Here is a 21,085-nt window from a genome sequence, read left to right as displayed (position 1 = left end):
TAAGTGCAAAGAAAATGTATCCAGTTTTCAGGTGTGGTGTTCTACAGCTATATCAGTTGTAGCCATGGTCCAGTCTCCCAGCTGCACCTGTAGATTGAGAAGCAGACAAGACCTCTCTCCACTGTGCTCTGTTTAAACAACTCTTCAGGCCCAGAATTTGTAAAATCACTGTTTTATGCCATGAAGTTTTGGGATGCTTTGTTAGGTAGTAACAGTAAAAAGTATATGCTATTTTGTAGGCTCAATGTTTATGAGAGAATCTGTGCTTTTTCATAATTCTACGGAATTTAGGTCCAGTTTGTTTTATATACATTTGGAAGTAGCCAAGATTAACAACAGCCAAGAACACACTGTACAGCTGTACTTTTAGTAGCTAGAATCACAGTCCTGAACATAATGGCACCAAATTCATACATAAAGTCTTGTGCCATTCTTAAACTACAGCCTACTTACATTAGAATAGTTAACATCTAGGAATATTAAATTTAAATAAAACCCCAAATAAACTCACAGAGGAAATACACAGTCAGCTACACAGTGAAGATAAAATTTAGTTCTTGAATTAATTCCTAGGAGGATACGTGACAAATAACCTCCCAAGTGAAGGAAAGAAAGAAAGGGTTTCTGGCTACTCATGTTTCAAATTGCTAGGCAACAAACACACCTATTGAAATGAAGTAAATTTCTCTCTAAAATAAACAGGATGGGGCTTCTGTAACTTTGTCTTCCTGGGTTCTAGCCCTCCTGCTGCCTGAGTAAGTTACAGAGCTCTCAGGTTAGCAGATGGTTCGGCCTCACTTTCCAAGGCATTTGTTCTTGAGCATGTCATAGAAAGCCCTAGCCCTATAGCCTTCTGCTGGGTAGAAACACGGTACAATAGTCATTTCTTCTGAGTAGCTAATGTAAGGAAGGCAAAGCTCCAGTTAAAGAAAAAAAGTGTTTATTTAGACCATCCACCAGGATCATAATAAATAATGCAATAGACTAATGTAATAACAGATGTTCTCATGCATTTCTCACATAAATATACAAGAAAGCTGGCTTACAGGGCTGCTGGGACAAATTTGGAAAAGTGTATTTGGCAATACGGTTAAAGTTAACAGTGTTAAGACTATGAGACAGATTCTCTTACCTATCATTTTTTGAAATACGTCCTCTATATATCAGTGAATAAATGGTAATGTTCCCTTATAGTTTCTACTTTTTATAAACATGCCAGAGCTAAGCCAATTGGCAAAGAATCCAAGTTGATAATTTGTTATTTCTCAGTATTTCTAATGGAAACCAGATTTTAGAAAAGAAATAACAAAGATTTAACCCTTCTGCCTTTCAATGTCAAAGCTGAAAGAGTGCAAGCCAGAATCACTGAAATGATAAACTGTGTCTGAATGAAATAAAAACCCAAAGTAGTTTATAAATAGTAACTTTGGTGCTCAATATACAAATACCATATAGTATTAGGATGTTTGTAACTTGATAAATGACCAATTATCTGACTGTATAAGTAATGAACTTTGATTAAAGCTTAATTTTGCTAGTAAATTTCACATAGAGAGTTAAAATAGGGTAACCTTTAACATAAAGCTTTAAAACAAATAATTTAAACGTATCTTAAACACTGAAAATGTGTTTTTAATTGTATTTACAGTTAATCAGTGATACCAGTGTAGAGCTCAGTGTAGAGCTTAATGGAGCCAACCGCCAGTCCTGTGTCCCTCTTGCAACATCTGCTATTACGATCCTTCTTCTAAATCCGTAGGCAAGTTAGTTTAGGGAAGGAGAACGATCTGTGGTCCACAGTAACTCAATGTAGGGCCATTTGGTCTGGAGACAGCGTTTTATAGGAGTGTCATCTGTCTGAAGCATGGGATCCTCAAAACCCATAACCACTGCGGTCCCTTCAACATACATGACCTGTTGAACAAAACACACACGCAAAGGTCAATCAATATTCTTAGCAAGTTCTTATGAGGGAAATGCTAACAAACAAGGCACTGCATATTGTTTCATATGAAACTTTCTATTCTACTTTGATAGAAATTATGAGCAAGGATATCTGCTTACTAATTTGAAAATATATTTGGAAACAAGAGGGTGATATGCATTTAAACTGTTAGCTTAGCAGTTGACTTTTAGCTCATGATTTAAAAAAAAAAAAAGCCTATGTGAATCCTAAAGCACATGCAAGTTGTTTCTGATAAAATAGAAATCATCTTTTAATTAACATACATGACTTGGAAGATAACTGAGGCACCGGGACAGTAATGCTGCCTCCTGAGATGAGACACTTTAACAGAAACAAAGCTCTATATTCTGAGAAGGATTTCATTTTCTCTGAATTGGAAAGTGTTAGGTTTCCAGAGCTGGAAGCAACTTGAATGTGTGTCAATGAAATTTGCTATTATATTAAATAATCATGAAATGCTATTCATAAATATAATCATGGAGTAAAATTAAGAAGGATGTCAGGACAAACAAAACCAGGTATTTTATATACAGTGGTGATAATCATATAGGAGTTTCTGTAAAAGCACATCTGTATCTTTATTTTGGTGAAATAAATCTCATATAATAGAACTACAACTCACACTTTTCAACTCCCCACAGCCAAACTTCCTGTTCTGAATAACCGTCCACAAAGAATCTAACTAGTTATCACAGTTATCAGACATATTTTTCACAAGGAACTTCACTTGCTTATGGCATCGGAGCAGACCTTCTTGGGCAAGTACTGTGACGCAGCTCTGTGGCTTTAGCCAGCCTGTACATACTCCCTCCTGCGTGGCCAGCAGTGTCATTTGTCTCTTGCCTCAGATATTTTTGGTAGTACCCTACCCTGTGGGAGGTAGTACTTCTCACAGTATTGCTATTGCATATGTGTATACAACTTAACAACACCCATGCTTGGCTTTATAGTACTTACAGACTATTGTCCCATTAATATTTCATCTTTGATTTCGGATCTTGTTAGTTTTCAAATCATGCTCATGACAAGCATCTCACTAACAAAAAAGATGATTTGAAAACTTCCTACACACAGGTAGCACGGCCTAGCAGACTTGGGAATCAGGAACTCAGCTCCAATCCCTGCTCTTGCCAATGACTTGCTGTGTGAACCTTGGTGAGTCACTTAATCTGTCACTGATACCTCATCTGTAAAATATGGATAATATTGGATGTACCCTGCAGGGGTTGTGTAGGCAAATAACGAATTAATGACCATATAATACCTCCTATTACTAGGATGTGTAAAACTTCAAAATCCAGATGAAGCACTCATTAACACATGAGAACAGAGCATTCAAGTTTTCTTATTAGCTATTTGTGAAAAAAATCTTTGCACTCATTTTGTTATGAAAAAGTAACTTAGATTCAGTTTTAGATGTGCTCTAAAATATATTTAATGGACACTACCATTGGGTACAGCCAGCTTCAATTTATTTATGAAACCAGCATGGGTATGTTAGGCCTTATTCCCTCTAATCGTAGCTGCATCTATTGCAACTGTTAATTGAGTAAATGCAAATATTATCTATTTTATGGGTAAATAAAGCTAATTACCCAGAAAGAATGAATCAGTAGGACCAAACTTTTGACTTAAACCAGGGAGAACCAGAGTACATGTGGACGTGAATCACCTATGTACTGTTGTCAGTGATGTGCAAAGGAAAACCGCAAAGTGTAGTGGGTACAAATTCAGGCTCCGGGGCAGACTACATCAATTGCCATCCTAGCTCTGCCATTTCCTGGCTGCTTACCTCTCTGTGCTTCCACTTCCTCCTCTATAACATGGGAAAGGATACACAGACAATACTTTACTTAACCTCACAGTGAGGGTGGGAAACTTCAGATAAAACCAAGTACTTAATATAATTCCAGGTAATTCCTTAAAAATTTTTTTCTCAATGAAAAATCTCACCATTACCGCTTTCTCTATTTAAACTGATCAGTAACAACCACTGGGCAAACTTGATTTGGTAATACCTATATGGCCAAGAGCAACAAAACGTATGCAGATAAAGTTAGCTATTGTGTCACAGTGAAACTATTGTTCCAAAATTCCAATGAAGATCTTGATGACTGACATACACTGATCAAAATATAACCAGTTCTAAAAGATGTTGTAATCATAAAGAGAGTATCTCCTTAAGAAGCAATTTTATGGGACTTCAAACCTTGTTATATACTGCTATATTTACCAATTCAGGCGAACACAAATTAATATGAGAATTATCATACCTTTTCATTATAATTGGACTGCTTCAATCCATTGTAGTGATAGACAGTAAACGACTCTGGACCACTGGAACCCTATTATAAATAAAATACTATTAAAACTTTAAATTACACTTTGATATTAGGCAATTTCTAGTTAGTAGTTGAAAGGAAGGCACAAGTTGCTTAAATCCATAGTCTTTGGTTGGCAAATCATTTGATAAAGCAAGAAATTAGATATTATTAGACGTATTCTACCAGAAAACCTAAAAGCTGAACTAGTTGCTTCTGGGTAAGATGTAGGAAAGTCGGGAAGTATTTATTTTTAACTATGTACCATGCATTAGTATATACTTTTTTAAAAGACAAGACCCCAAAATGCAAAAATGTTTCCTTAAATTTTCTCTCTGCCTTTTTTTTTTTTTTTTAGTTGTAAATAATTTGCTCCTCTCCTTGAACACCTAAGAATAATAATGTCTCTTTTTGTCAGCCTGGAAACAACAGTTATGCACCAGTATTTCCCATCTGGCTCACAATATCAAATTAGAGGTTTCCACACCACCCACTTCATCTAAATATTGTTAACTTTTAAATAGTTAAGAGAGCCTTGTTGGAAATGAAATGCAAAATTATAGTGTTCAGAGCCTCTAATAACATCCAGTAAAGAAAGGAAATCCTATAACTTGCTATTATACTAAACTTTTAGAACTGCCTTATCCTGGGTTCTCAGTTCTCACGTGCAATTCTCTTAACCTGGCATTTGAGGCCACCAGTGCTCTGGCCCGACCGAGGGCAGCTGGGTCCGGTGATTTCCTTGTTTTCCTTGTTGTATCTGATTCGAGGATGTGCACGGGACAGAAGCTGCCCCTACCATCCGCCTTAGAATTGTTTCAGTTTTGGAATGTAGAGAAGAGAGCTGCTGGGAATGGTAGCTTCAACCTTCTAGACCACAGATGGGCAAGGGCCTGACTGCNTTGACTAAAGGCAATTCAGGCTGTGCTTTGTGACAAAGAATCCTAAATTACAGGACCCAGTCTACCCTATGAGCTGAATCTCCAACCCTTCACTTTTCTGAATTCTCTATTATGACAAACATAGAAGTCATTTTCCCATCGAAAGTTACTGTGTTGTCTGCTCTTTGCACATTTTTTTTCTAAAACTCTTTTCAAGATCTACTAAGTACTCTTACATCCCACTCAAAATGCTTTACAAGAAATAGAAAAATCAGTAACTTGATCATTTTCTTAATTGTATACATGAGTCAATGCAATTAGGTAATTTGGCTATTTTCAGAGTTAATGTACTTTACCTTAGAAAAGAGATCTATATTCTTTCTTTAGTTCCACTTAACAATTGGGAGATGATACTGAAATACCAGCAGAAGGTAGTGTGACATAGTGACAAAGGACCTACTCTGGACGCCTCAATCAATCAGCCACTGTCTAGCTGTATGATCACAAGCAATTTTCTTAAATTCTCTAATCCTCAATTTCCTCATTGGCAAAATGGGCAAAAATACCATCTGATTTATAAGGCAGACAGTACCCGGTGCACAGTTGTGAGCTCAAAATATGGTAGCTGCTTGTGCTATTATTATAAACAAATTGCCTTGAAATGCTTACTGTATTCCATCCCCCCAACCCCAGGCCCCCAAACTCCCCTCCAATCTGCCTCTCTTTGAGGCAAAGAAATGCTCTTCCATAGCATCTACTTTAAACATTTGTAGAAATTACAGAAGTTAGATAAATGTCTTCCTGGCTGTCCTTCTGAGCCCAGAGGTGCAAAGCAGTATAAGTAATGGACAGAATGAGAGACAGTCATTTTAGGCCCTAGGACTACAGAGAAAGACGACCTCAGTGCTGTGGGATGATTAGAAAAGATGTGTGACACAGAAAGTTCAGAACATGAGTAGGGGAATCTGGCACCATTAGAATCTCCTGGAGGGCTTCTGATATCCTAGAGCTAGGGAGGGACCTGAGAATCTGCATTTCTAACAAGCTCTTGGAGATTACACTCGGAAAGGCATGGGGACTAAAATTATCTTTAATTACCTCAAGGAATACAATTAAAACATTAATTTTTTGAATAAGTTCTTAAAATACTTCTAAGTACTATCATGTTATTAATTACATCTAAGATGTATAATTCCAAAGGACGTGGTAACTATCCTACTTCATTTACATTTCCCCAGCACTTGTCAAAATCTCGCCCTAAATTTAGTGCAATTTTTATTTTAATGTTGTAAAACCAAGTGCTATAATTTACTGAACATTTATTAAGCTATCTAAAACATAGTATTAGGTTCCAAAAGAGAACTTTCAGAAAACCCTGGTAGTTTGGACATCACAATCCAGGGGTCATTCTTTTTTTTCGTGAAACATTTACCAAAATTGTGAGAAGTCTAATAGCAATCCTGTGATCAACTTACTTTTTGAAATTCACTCCACTGTACTTCAGCTCAGGTCATGATCTCACGGTTCATGGGTTCGAGACCTCCATCGGGCTCTGTGCTGACAGCTCAGAGCCTGCTTTGGATTCTGTGTTTCCCTCTCTCTCTCAGAAATAAATGAAATTCACTCCACTCTCTTTACTCATGGTAACGTAACAGATCTAGATTTAGAAAGCATGGGTTCCTTTTTCTTTTTTAGTTACCAACAGTGAACATCAATAATATTGTCTATTCTGTTAGATAAAATTAAAACCTGAAATATCAAATTAACAATTCTCTGTTGACATTTTTCCCTTCGTTACTTCGTTCTAATTTTGCTTCTTGGCGGTACATCTTCTTTGTAACAGAGGTGAAAGCAATTGGCATTTCTACTGAAACAATGATCTTTAACTTAAACTGTGCTGGTGTCTGATGAAATGATCCCAGGATACCTGGCTAAGTATTTGGTTTAGCAGTAAAATCCTTCACTGGGGGAGGAGACGTGAAGAAACCACAGGCAGAGGCTGTACAACTGGCTTTGTCAACAAGGCAGACATAATACTCCTAACAGCAAATGACAGGGCTCCACTCAACTAAACCTCTCCTGGACCTCAGTGGTTTCCACTACATTCACACTCCTTTACCTGTATTTAAACGTACTTAAAAAGTTTGAAAAAGGGACCTATCATCTACCTGTATTTAAACGTACTTAAAAAGTTCGAAAAAGGGACCTATCATCTGTGAGTAACAGTGACCTGAGGGAAGGAAAATAGGGGTGCAAATGGATAAAGAGCATCTCTGTCTTCTTACTCCACATACTTGTGAATGTTACGCTTCTCCTAGAAGGTTATCATAGTATGTATACACTGATGTACGTACACTCTTCCACTGCCCCCTCCCCACAAGTGGTGCATTACTGTACCGAAACATACACACCGTTCTACCCTCTCTGTAGGGAAAAGTATTTCATCTTCTGTCTCCATGTTAGAACATTTTCAATGAATAGAAAAAAAATTCTCAATCAAAAATTGCTCATCCCAGTGGAACAAAACCTTAAGTGAATTTCTTCAACTACGTTACCTGATCAGGAAAAAATTCTTGAAGGAATGGACCCAATAATATGATTCCTAATCCTTCTGGATCTAATTTAGTCTTCATGAGATTTATACTATGGGAAGAAAAAAAAAGAAAAGAAAAACAGTGGATACCAAAGTGAAAAAAACCTTACTTTTTCTTTAATGATTAAATTAGTAACACTATAACACATCTGACTGCCAAAAATCATAACAACTGTTCTTTTTAGACCCTTAATGACAAATACACAGGAATGACATCTAATTTGCCAAAACTTGGTTATTTTTAAACTAGAGTGATCTGTTACTATTTAGAATTTAAATTACGATGATGACTTTGGAATATTGTTCCTTATTAGGTAAAGTAATTTAAAAACCTCGGCTTATAAACTCAGGCTTATAACCTCCCAAAGGCAAATTCTCTTTGCTTCATAGGTATGCCTGAATTTAACAATCAAATGAAGCACTTAACTTAAAAAAATGTTTATTTTAAGCTCAAAGAGAAAAAGGAACATCGAAAGGCACTGGCACATCAGATAATCAAAAACATCTCTAAAAATGTGACTTTTAAGAACTAAATGAGAAGGAAACTTGAAATTCTTAGACAATGTAAGTTGAAGGGTAAAGAGGGAAGATCATTCTCAAAAAGCTCAAGTGCAGGGACTTAGAGCAGAGGCAAGTACTCTATTGTTACAGAAGCAGCCTGGACTGAAGGCTGCTTTGCTTGGCCCTTACCATGGAGATGTAGCCAGGGCTGGAGAAAGGTGTTATGTGTGATGAGAAAGAAGACAAAGTTTTAAAAATGAAAATGGTCTTTTTAGAAAATTTTCATTGTCCACGTTCTTTCTCAAATTATAAACACCAGGTTAAATGTACCTTATTACATACAATATGCAAAGGATAGGATATTTGAATATGTCAGAATAAGGGCAGCAAGTTATGACATGAAACAAATAAGGCAAGGTCATACTTAATATATTTAATTCATCAACCCTTACTATGGTCCTGTTAGTTTATAGTCACATATTATAAATGTGACTAGACCAATATACAGAATGAAGACCTTGGTCCAATCTGTCAGCTACTTCTAGAAAAAGAATCTAACTCAAGTGTACTAACTTTACAATTCAAGATATGTTATGTATTCTGATGAAAAAAGGAAAATTAAGTAGATGATATATAGCCACCTCCACAAGACTTTGAAAAAAATTAACTTTTTCCCTCCTTTCTCTCTTAAGAATTGTCAGTAACCAAAATTACCTGAATTCAATTCTCTTTTGCAAATTATAGTGATGTAAACAACATGGTCTCCACTTGGAAATCAGTTTAGAACATACATAGTTAATTAGGATTATACCACTTATTGGACTAGTTCACCTAGTTCAACTTTTAAAAGTAATAGAATCTTTTTGAGTCCGTTAAATAACACTTCCTATGTAGCTTACTATTCAGGATCTGAAACGAGGTCCAATGCTTTCATCACATCTTCTAGAAGTGAATCAGGTATGAATCCATTATCTGGGGAAAAAATGAGCAGAAACATCTTGGAGTAAGAGTTTCGCCAAGACATGCTATGAGAAAAATCGCTTAAGAGGCCATTGTGGCTTTATTATCAGACACTCTTCTTTTAGTTTTCTTNGGCTGGAGAAAGGTGTTATGTGTGATGAGAAAGAAGACAAAGTTTTAAAAATGAAAATGGTCTTTTTAGAAAATTTTCATTGTCCACGTTCTTTCTCAAATTATAAACACCAGGTTAAATGTACCTTATTACATACAATATGCAAAGGATAGGATATTTGAATATGTCAGAATAAGGGCAGCAAGTTATGACATGAAACAAATAAGGCAAGGTCATACTTAATATATTTAATTCATCAACCCTTACTATGGTCCTGTTAGTTTATAGTCACATATTATAAATGTGACTAGACCAATATACAGAATGAAGACCTTGGTCCAATCTGTCAGCTACTTCTAGAAAAAGAATCTAACTCAAGTGTACTAACTTTACAATTCAAGATATGTTATGTATTCTGATGAAAAAAGGAAAATTAAGTAGATGATATATAGCCACCTCCACAAGACTTTGAAAAAAATTAACTTTTTCCCTCCTTTCTCTCTTAAGAATTGTCAGTAACCAAAATTACCTGAATTCAATTCTTTTGCAAATTATAGTGATATAAACAACATGGTCTCCACTTGGAAATCAGTTTAGAACATACATAGTTAATTAGGATTATACCACTTATTGGACTAGTTCACCTAGTTCAACTTTTAAAAGTAATAGAATCTTTTTGAGTCCGTTAAATAACACTTCCTATGTAGCTTACTATTCAGGATCTGAAACGAGGTCCAATGCTTTCATCACATCTTCTAGAAGTGAATCAGGTATGAATCCATTATCTGGGGAAAAAATGAGCAGAAACATCTTGGAGTAAGAGTTTCGCCAAGACATGCTATGAGAAAAATCGCTTAAGAGGCCATTGTGGCTTTATTATCAGACACTCTTCTTTTAGTTTTCTTGGGCACAGAGGCAAAGGTGCATTTTAAAGCAAGCTTCTAATAAAAAAAAAAAAACTCCACATGCCTTCTACCTGAGAATTCCAAGGAAACGTTAAAGCCAAATTACTTCAACAGGCTTACACATTTCAATCATAAAAGCTTTTTTCTCTATTTAAAGTTATAATTATTTAGTAATTAGGTCTTTGAATAAAACAATGTGACCCTCTATAGTCCCTTTAAGAAGTCCAATGAAAATCAGCCTTTACCAACAAATTCCTTTAGTTACAATGTCATTTAGCTTTTTGAAAGAATGTTAATTATGAGTTGTTACTTAGGTATTTGACAATATAAGATCAAGAGCAATCTCTATTAACAGACCTGATTTAAATAAAAGCCATAGATTAATGGGAAAAATTCAAAAGCTGCAATTCAGAATAGAATCAAACAGTTGATGAAGACTGGTTCATGGAAAATATTCCTTTCTTTAGGCTTGTTGAGGGAATAGCATTGGGAAATGGCCCAAATTCAGATGATGCAATGGAACATGACACAGAAAGAAAGCGTGTAGGTCAATTTGCAATCACAGTTTTAACAAGCAAGTTCATTGCCTTAAATGTGCAGTGACTGAGTTTCTCTACCCATTTACTCATTCTTGAAGACTGTTTCAGCTTTAAATCAACTTCCAACACAATATCCTTTTCAGGAATTAGATAGTTTAAAAACAAAGTCTTTTCATGGAGAACAAGATGTACAAAAGCCCTGCTTCTATAATCCTACTACAGAAGAAAATGTAGCTGTTTTTCCACGATGTGGCATATACTCTGTCTCTATCAGAAAAGAAATAAAGACTTTAAAGTCTTAAACCTCTTAAGTAGATGCTTACCCATTTGAAGCAAAATTGGCCTTGACTAAAGGCAAAGAATCATTTAGGATAATTAATCATGTACAGTTGTTAAAAATGAAGGTTTAATTCCAAATTGTCACATTACCAGTAATTTGAGGTATAGAGAGTAAACTTGTTTGCAGATACTTGTGAAAGTACTCAAGCTTTGTAAGCCTAACACTGATGAGTTTAAAAGGTAGAAAAGGAATATGCTTAGCTAAGGGCTAAAATCACTCAAAATGTAAACCAGCCTTTACTTGGCCACTAGTTGACAGGAACGATTCTCTGCATTGGCTTGTTTTCCAGCGATCATGTACAGACACTTGACAGAAACCATATTACAACATTCTCCAGGAGCACTGAATAGTGGGCAGTTTTCTCTCTTTTTCCCCTAGCTAGAGACCTGGCTAACTGGCTGCGTAAACTATACAAACAACTAGGAAAACAACCTTTTGAACTGAAACATGATTAACCTCAAGCATAAACATCCCAACATATGTGTAAGCTGCCTACGATTATCTTAAACACAGACATTCTGGAACACAGCAGTAACCAGCAAGCCAGAGGTTCTACATTTGGCACATACAGTATTTTAAAGCGAGATGGTAATGTAATTTTCGTAATATAACAAAGATTTTTACTATATTCAAGATGATAAGAGGTGATTTGGAAATGGCTTACCTTTTTAAAGCCTTTATTTTGATGTTACTTTAATTAATCATATCAAAGCAACTATCAGACAAATTCTTTAGAATAAGAAATTCTTAAGTCTGAAAGCAAATGAAGCTTAAATCATCTAGTATTTAGGCAACGAATTCCTTACAGAATATGGAAATAGAGACACAATGGTAAGATCTGAAGACCCATAGCAGAGGAAATGTGAGTACAATTTGCTGACTACACAAACCTAAGAAGCATTCTAAAGCTTGAATACATTGCTAAATTAATCAGATAAACATAAAATGGGCTTCCATTGGTTTTAAAGCTTAGAGGAACAGGGACCCAGGAGGTGGGAGAACACGAGAGGGTGTACTAGTCCGGATCCTAAGCAGTTACTACGTCAATATTCTAGTACAGTTAAATTCTGTTTGAAAGGACTTGAAAGGAGAAAAGGTGTGTGTTTAAAAATAAGAACTTTCGGAGGGCACCAGTGTGGCTCAGTCTGTTAAGCGTCAGACTCTTGATCTCGGGTCAGGTCATGATCTCACGGTTTGTGAGTTTAAGTCTCATGTCGGGCTCTGCAGTGACAGCCCGGAACCTGCTTGGAATTCTCTCTGCCTCACTCATGCTATCAATTAATCAATGAAAAAATGAAAAAATTAAAGATTTTTTAAAATCAGTAGCTTGTAAAAAGCATCAAGTTCCTCAAATCTGAGAGGAGGAATAACTCAAGGTAAAAAAGTCAGTGTTGAATGATCTTTAAGTTATTTATTTCCTGAGAGGCTAAAAACATTTGCACCAATCATGATTTCCGTTCCGAAAGACAAGCGAGTAAAAGGCCAAGCCCGGCAAGTCTTTTCATTAGCTCAACTTATGCTGCAGGAGGAAAGCAAGTATCGGGCAGGAAAGGAGACCGCTGGTGAGCAGAACACGAAACCACCTAGGACCGTATGTGTTCAAACCACTGTAGGTTTAAGAGAGTCAAGTTTCTTAGGAACAGGAAATAAAACAGAGTAAAAGATAATTTAATACCATTTGCTTTAGTCAATTATTTTTACTAAATGTTGCATTATACTTCACCTAATCTTATTAAAAATGTTAAGGGGAGGACTTAGGATGGTGGAGAAGTAGGGGGACCGGGATTTCCCTGCCCCTCAAAGAGCTGTCCTGAGGCCAGGCCACTCGGCACACCCGGGAACTCCATCTGCTGAGCGGCAGAGGGACCTGCAGAGGCAGAGGGAGACAAACTGCGGCAGAAGAAACATGGGGGGCTTGGAGGGAGGGAGGGACAAAAGCGAAGGACCATGAAACCACAGTACGGAGAGAGTACAAGAGGAAAACCTCTCCAGACCACGACTGGGGAACAAGAAATACGGAGAGTGAGTTTCCGTTTGGCACACAGACTCGGGAACTGAAGGTTTCACAAGTGGGCCACTTTCTCCAGAGCCAAGCGGCCCCGGCACCCACCCTGGGGGGCAGGGAGCCAGCCTGGAGGAACGGGGCGAGCTCAGGGGCACACTGCCAACAGTCTTCTTCCTCCAGGGACGTGGGAAGAGGCTGGACTGCCTCCCTCAGGCCAAAAGACCGAGCAGGCGCCTGCCAAAGGCCTTTTACCAGCAGGGCGGAGTGGGGCTCCCGCAGACCTGGGGTGCGGATCCTTTAAGACAGCAGGTCCTGAATCCGGGGAGATGGTACAGCAGGGCAGGCTGAGCGCCGTGGTTTCACACACCTTCACACACCGGTCCGGGGAGAAGACGCTGGCGAGGAGGGGGTGTCCCAATTTTTCTCCCCGTCACCGACACGGTGGGGGCTGCAGGGAACAGGCCGGAACAGGACAGCGGCCCCGATGACCCCAAAGCCTGCCCCTCCATGCCTGGGTAATGGCTTACCTGCGGGAGTGCGACTGACCCAGACCCCACCACCCGGCCTCTCCTCCAGGCCAGCACAGCCCCCGGTCCCGGCACCAACACACTACTGTTGTTATTATTTTTGCTTTTGTTTCTTTGTCTTTTTTTTTTCTTTCTGCCCTCTTTGTTTTTAGGTTTCTGTTTCTGATTTGTTTTTGGTCAGTTTTTAAATCGTGTGTGTGCGTGCATGCGCACACATTTTTTTTTGTTTAATCAGTCATTTACATGCTATTCTTTTTATACCTTTTATGTATCTCCTTTATTTTCCTTTCACTCTCTATGGATTAAGCCATGTGCTTTTTTTTTTTAGATTCTTGGCTTCATCTTTTTTTCTCCCTTTCATTGGGATCAGGCTCCTCCTCCCTTTCCTTTCTTCCAGAGCTACTTCAACGAACAAATCAAAGCACACCTGGTAGAAGGTCCAAACATTCCACCACAAGCAAGGAACAGCTTTGTGGAGGACTGACCAGTGGATACAGCAGCCAAAACACAAGAGAATGCCTGTAACACACTTGAAACACACTTCCTGAAGTGCCAGGCCCTGGACAGTGTATCACGCCTTTTTAATTCAGTAGGACTCGCAGGTGCAGAATACATAACAAGCTATTAAAACACGTAAAAGACAAAAAGCTGTCCAAAGTCACGAAATGGAAGAATTCTCATTAAAAGAAAATCCAGGAAATGACAGCCAGAGAATTGCTCAAAACAGATATAAACAATATATCTAAACAAGAATTTAGAATAGCAGTCTTAAGACTAATAGCTTGGCTTGAAACAAACATAGAAGACAGCACACAATCTATTGCTGCAGAGATCAAAGACTTCTGAACTAGGCATGGTGAATTAAGAATTGCTATAAAATAGATGCAGAATAAACTGGACACAGTGACAGGATAGAAGAAGCAGAGGACAGAATAGGTGAAATAAGATAAAATTATGAAAAATGATAAAGCTGAAAAAAGAGGGGAAAAAAAGCACTAGATCACGCAGGGAGAATTAGAGAGCTAAGTGATTCCAAGAAACAAAATAATATCCGTGTCTTAGGAGTTTCAGAAGAAGAAGAGCAAGACAAAGGGGTAGAATGTTTTTTGAACAAATTATAGCTGAGAATTTCCCTAATCTGGGGAAGAAAACAAGCACCCAAGTCCAATAGTCACAAAGACCTCCCTTCAAAATCAACAAAAAACAGGTCAATGCCACAAACTGGCAACATACAAAGATAAAGAAAATTCTGAAAGCAGGTAGGGACAAATGAGCCTTAACCTACAATGGTAGACACATAAGGTTAGTACCAGTCCTGTCCACTGAAACTATGTCAAAATACATAAGGTATCAGACTGGATTAAAAAAAAAAAAAAAAAAAAAAAGATCCATCTATATGCTGCCTACAAAAGACTCATTTTAGACCTGAGGACACCTGCAGATTGAAATGAGGGGATGGAGAAACCATTATGCTACTGGATGGCAAAAGAAAGCCAGAGTAGCCATACTTGTATCAGTTTTTCAAAGACTATAACACAAGATAAAGAAAAGCATTAGATCATCATTAAGGGATCTATCCATCAAGAAGAGCTAACAATTGTAAATGTTTATGCCCCCAACGTGAAAGCAGCCAAATATATAAATGACAAACATAAGTGTATAGATTATAATACCATATTTACAGGGGGCTTTAATACTCCACTTATAGCAATGGACAGATCATCTAGGCAGAAAATCAGTAAGGAAACAACATCTCTGGATGACACATTGGACCAGATGGGCTTAATAGACATATTTAGAACTTTTCATCCAAAAGCAGAATACACATTCCTCTCGAGTGCACATGGAACACTCTACAAAATAGATCACAAACTAGATCACAAAGAAAAAAGATTATACCATGTATATTTTCAGGTCACAAGGCTATGAAAGTTGAAATCACCCACAAAAAATTGTGAAAAGCCCTCAAATGCATGGAGGTTAAAGAACACCCTACTAGGGGCACCTGGGTGGCTCAGTTGGTTAAGGTTCCTACACCCTTGATTTCGCCTCATGTCATGAGTTCAAGCTCCACATTGTGCTCTGTACTGGAAGCACACAGACTGCTTGGGATTCTCTCTTTCTCTCCCCTTCCCGCCCTCTGTTTCTACCCCTCCCCCACTCATGCTGTCTCTGTCTCTCTGAAAATAAATAAAAATGTAAAAAAAAAAAACATTCTACTAAAGAATGAATGGGTCAACCAGGAAATTAAAGAAATTAAAACATTTATGGAGGTAAATGAAGATGAAAACATGATAGTCCAAACCCTTTGGTATGCAGCAAAGGCAGTCCTAAGAGGAAAACACATTTCAATTCACACCTATCTCAAGAAGCAAGGAAGGTCCCAAATACACAACCTAACCTTACATCTAAAGGAGCTAGAAAGGCGGTAGCAAAGAAAGAACAGAGCCAGCAGAAGAGAAATAATAAAGATAAGTTGAAACAAACAATACAGAATCCAAAAAACCAGTAGAATAGATTAATGAATCTAAAAGCTGGTTTTTTAAAGGAATAAACAAAACTGATAACCCCCTAGCCAGACTTTTCAAAAAGAGAGAACCCAAATAGATAAAATCATGAAGGAAAGAGATCACAACCAACACCACAAAAATATAGTTATTAAAGAATACTATGAAAAATTATATGCCAATAAGCTGGACAACCTGGAAGAAATGGACAAATTCCTAGACATTCACACACTACCAAAACTCAAGTATGAAGAAATAGAAAATGTGACCAGACCCATATCCAGCAAAGAAATTGAATGGTGATCAAAAATCTCCCAACTAAGAATCCTGGGCCAGATGGCTTCCCAGGGGAATTCTACCAGACACTTAAAGCAGAGTTAATAACCTATTCTTCTCAAACTGTTCCAAAAAGGGAAAATCTTCCAGACTCATTCTATGAAGCCAGAAGTACCTTAATTCCTAAAGACTCCACTAAAAAGGAGAATTACAGGCCCATATCCCTGATGAACATGGATGTAAAATCATTTGCAAATCAAATCAATGTGATACATCACATTTTACATTGCAAATGTAAAAATCATTTGCAAATGAACCAATGTGATACATCACATTAATAAAAGAAAGCATAAGAACCATATGATCCTGCCAATTGATTAAGAAAAATCACTTGACAAAATACAGCATCTTTCTTAATAAAAACCCTCAATAAAGTCAGGATAGAAAGAACATACTTTAACATCATAAAAGCCATATATGAAAGGCCCACAGCTAATATCATCCTCAATGGGGAAAAACCAAGACCTTTCTCTGAGATCAGAAACATGACAGGGATGTCCAACCTTACCACCCTGGTGTTGGAAATCCTAGCCTCAGCAATGAGACAACAAAACAAGAGAATAGGCATCCAAATTAACAATGAAGTCAAACTTTCACTCTTTGCAGATGACATGATACTCTATGCAGAAAACCCGAAGACTCCATCAAAAAACTCTTAGAACCGATAGAGGAATTCGACAAAGTTGCAGGGTATAAAATCAATGTTCAGAAATCAATCGCATTTCTGTACAACAATAATGAAGCAACAGAAAGAGATATCAGGGAATCAATCCCATTTACAATTGCATTAAAACCCATAAAAATACCTAGGAATATACCTAACCAAAGAGGTAAAAAATTTGTGCACCGCAAACTATAGAAAGCTTACGAGAAATGCAAGAAGACACAAAGCAATGGAAAAACGTGAAGCAGCAAGAAAAGGTAACATCACCAAAACTGTAATTTTCTAGTAACTGACCCCATAGAAATGAGTATCTCCAAGTTATCTGAAAAAGAATTCAAAGTAATTGTCTTAAGGAAACTCAGCAAAGTTCAAGTGAATTCAGAAAACTCGGTGAATTTAGGAAAACAAAGTGTGAACAAAAAGAAGTTCAACAAACAAGTAGGAATCAAAGAAATAAAAATTCTGGAGCTTAAGGATAGAAGAAATGCAATGAAAAAAGCAAGAAGTAGCTTGAACAACAGGCTCAATCAGGCAGAAGAAAGGAGGACAGGTCTCCTGGTATTATCAAGTCAGAGGAAAATAAAGAAAGTAGAATGAAAAAGACTGAGAAAGGCTAAGTGCATCAACAAGAAAATTAATATATGTTTTGTGGGAATCTCAGAAGGAAAAAAGGGGGGGGAATGAAAAGTCTACCTCCCAAATGGGAGAAAATATTTGCAAATGATATATGTGATAAGGGGTTAATATCCAAAATAAAGAACTCCTATAACTCAACAGCCAAAAACCCAAACAATATGATTAAAATATTACGGGTAGAGGATCTGGATAGACATTTCTCTAAAGTGGATATACAGATGGCCAACAGGTACATGAAAAGGTACCACTAGTCATCAGGGAAATACAAATTAAAACTACAATAAGGTATCACCTCACACTTGTTGAATGGCTATTATCAAAAAGACAAGAAATAACAAGTGTTAGGAAGGATGTAGATAAAAGGGAACATTTATGCTCTGCTGGTGGGAATGATATAAATATATAATATATAAAAATATATGTAACATAAATAAATATAAATGCATATAAAACCATAAACACTCCATTAAAATGCTGTGAGAACTAATTATTTCAGTAAATTTGCAGGATACAAAACCAACATACTAACATCAGCTGCATTTCTATACAGCAATGGACTATCTGAAAGAAAAATTAGGAAAGCACTCCCATTTACAATAGCATTGGAAACCAGGAAATACTCAGGAGTCAGTTTAACCACAGATATGTAAGACTTACACACCAGAAACTAAGACAGTGATGAGAGACTGAAGACTATGCAAACAATGTAAAGATAGCTGTACACTTGAACTGGAAGCGTACTGTGAAAATGTCCATGGTACCCAAAGCAATCTACAGGTTTGATGCAATCCCTATGAACATTCCAATGGGATTTTTCACAGACAGAAAAAATTATTTTGGAAACACAGAAGTCCCCACATAGCCAAAGCCATCCTGGGAAAGAGAAATAAAGCTGGAGACATCATGCCACCTGATTTCAACCTGTACTACACAGCTATAATAATAAAAGGAGTACGGCTCTGGCAGAAAAACAGGCGCACAGACCTAAAGTTTAACAGAATGGAGCCCATGCATATATGGCTGGCTAACTTTTTGACAAAGGTGCCAGAAACACATAGTGAAGAAAGGTCAGTCTCTTCAATAGATGGTTTTGGAAAAACTGGACAGCCACATGAAATGGATATGAAATGGAATGAAACTGGATCCCTTACACCACCCAAAAAGTAACTTGAAATGGATCAGTGACTTAAATATAAGACCTGAAACTGTAAAACTCCTCTAAGGAAACAAAGGAAAAAAGATCCCCATCAATAATCTTGCCAATGATTTCTAAGACACCAAAACACAAGCAATAAAAACTAAAACAAGTGGGGCTCTATTAAGTTAAAAAGCCTCTACAGAGCAAAGGAAACAATAAATTGAAAAGGCAACCTAGAGAATGGGAGAAGATCTTTGCAAACCATCTATCTGACAAGGGGTTAATACCCAAAACATTAAGAATTCATAGAATTTGACAGTGCAAAAGAAAACAACCCAATTAAAAATGGGCCATGGGTCTGAATAGACATTTTTCTAAAGACAACATACAAATAGCCAATAGGCATATGAAAAGATGTTCAATATCATTAATCATCAGGAAAGTGCAATTCAAAACTACAATAAGGCATCACCTCACACTTGTTAAGATGGCTTTTATCAAAAAGATGAGACAAATGCTGGTGAGTATGTGGAGAGAACAGCACCATTATACACAGCTGGAGAAAATATAAAACAGTACACCCATTAAAAAAATACTATGGAGGTTCCTCAAAAAGTAAAAAATAAAACTACCATATGATCCAGCAATCCAACTGGTAGATATTATTTGAAGGTACTGAAATCAGTACTTTGAAGAGAGAGCACCACAGCCTGAGTCACTGCAGCATTAACTCACAATAGCAAGATACAGAAATAACCGAAGTGTCCATAGATGGATAAAGAAGGTGTGGTTTATATACGCACAAACAATGGAATATTGATAAGCCATGACAATACAGGAAGTCCTACCTTCTGAAACAATATGGATGGACCTTGAGGGCATTACACTAAGTGAAGTAAGTCAGATAGATAAAAGACAAATACTGCACAATGTCCTTATATGTGGCATCTAAAAAAGATGAATTTGTGAAACAGAGTAGAATAGTGGTTATAGGGACTGGGTGGGGTAGGTTAACTGGGCAGATGTTACTTGCAACTAGCACATAAATGAGTTCGGGAGAGCTAATGCACAGCACAGTGCTTATAGGAAAAAATCCTATACTATGCCTGAAGACTGGATCTTAATTGTTCTCACCACAGAAAAATTATAACTATGTGACATGATAGAGTTTCAGCTAATGGTACTGTAGTAATCATTCTGTAATATGTAAATTATAGAAGCAACACTTGGTATATGTTAAATTTACAGATTATTATTTGTCAATTTTATTTCAATTCTTAAAAAGCACCCTGGAAGACTTATTTAATATTAGTTCGAATAATAAAAGAAGACCTTTTCAAAAAGCTTGTACAGCAGGTGGTTATTTTCCCCTGTGTAACACTGACCGACAGAGTGCCAGATTCAAGTAACTATAACTTCGTTACCCCCAAGAAACCTACAAACCTTCTATTATACCATGTGAGAATTTGACAATCACTTAAGCATCCTTATTTGTTCCCATGTTCACATTTCCCGTTTAAAATTTTCAAGAAATGCAACCTACATTTTATTCAACAATCTAAAAACACTTTTGAATAATGAGGTAGCAATATATTTCAAATACGTAAGGAACTAAAACAGAGTCAATGTTAATGAAATAATAAAATCTTTTACCTTCTGGATCATAGGTTTGAAAAACTCTCCTGGCTTGTTCTGAAGGAGCCTCAGGGGCAACTAAAGCCATGTCCTGAAAAGACAGAAAGTATGGTGTCAACCCGCTACAATAATACCATGGCCTTAAATATAAGCAGGAAAATACAAGGCTAGGGTGAAGACAGGACATCAGGAATCAGAAGACTTTGAGTTATATTTCTATCTGATGTGTGTTACTAGATAAATCACGAACTCTGAGTCTTGATTGTACATTTGAAAAATGGGACAAGTACTTCAGCCATAGGGAAATGTGATCATGACACTGAAGCTTTATATATAAGCTCCTGAAAAATCTAGTATTACGTAGATATTATAAAAACACAATCTGCAAGACTAATGACCTACACATTTGCTTTACATCACTGTTCAAAAAGAAAGACACTCAAAATACTCGTTTTCAAATATTTAAAAATTAAATCGAAATCTATGATAGCAAACAACTACATAGAAATGCATTTGAAA

General features: G+C 37.0%; 1 protein-coding gene across 1 annotated transcript in view; it reads right to left on the bottom strand.

Annotated features, from left to right (window-relative positions):
* Nucleotides 1-923: 923 nt before the first annotated feature.
* Nucleotides 924-21,085, bottom strand: part of MINDY3 (MINDY lysine 48 deubiquitinase 3) — an 83,092-nt gene continuing 62,930 nt past the window's right edge. Inside the window, exons 11-15 of the mRNA XM_077758433.1 lie at nucleotides 20,585-20,657; nucleotides 10,047-10,119; nucleotides 7,724-7,811; nucleotides 4,240-4,311; nucleotides 924-1,914 (exon numbers count right to left, since the gene is read on the bottom strand). Of these exons, the coding sequence (XP_077614559.1) occupies nucleotides 1,765-1,914; nucleotides 4,240-4,311; nucleotides 7,724-7,811; nucleotides 10,047-10,119; nucleotides 20,585-20,657 (456 nt within the window). The 3' untranslated portion in view covers nucleotides 924-1,764. The remainder of the gene's footprint in view (nucleotides 1,915-4,239; nucleotides 4,312-7,723; nucleotides 7,812-10,046; nucleotides 10,120-20,584; nucleotides 20,658-21,085) is intronic.

The sequence above is a fragment of the Crocuta crocuta genome, unplaced genomic scaffold (genome assembly GCF_008692635.1).
Source record: "Crocuta crocuta isolate KB4526 unplaced genomic scaffold, BGI_CrCroc_1.0 scaffold32, whole genome shotgun sequence".
Taxonomy (NCBI): domain Eukaryota; kingdom Metazoa; phylum Chordata; class Mammalia; order Carnivora; family Hyaenidae; genus Crocuta; species Crocuta crocuta.
Note: the sequence above shows the minus strand (reverse complement) of the source record. Positions and strands in the feature narration are given on the sequence as shown.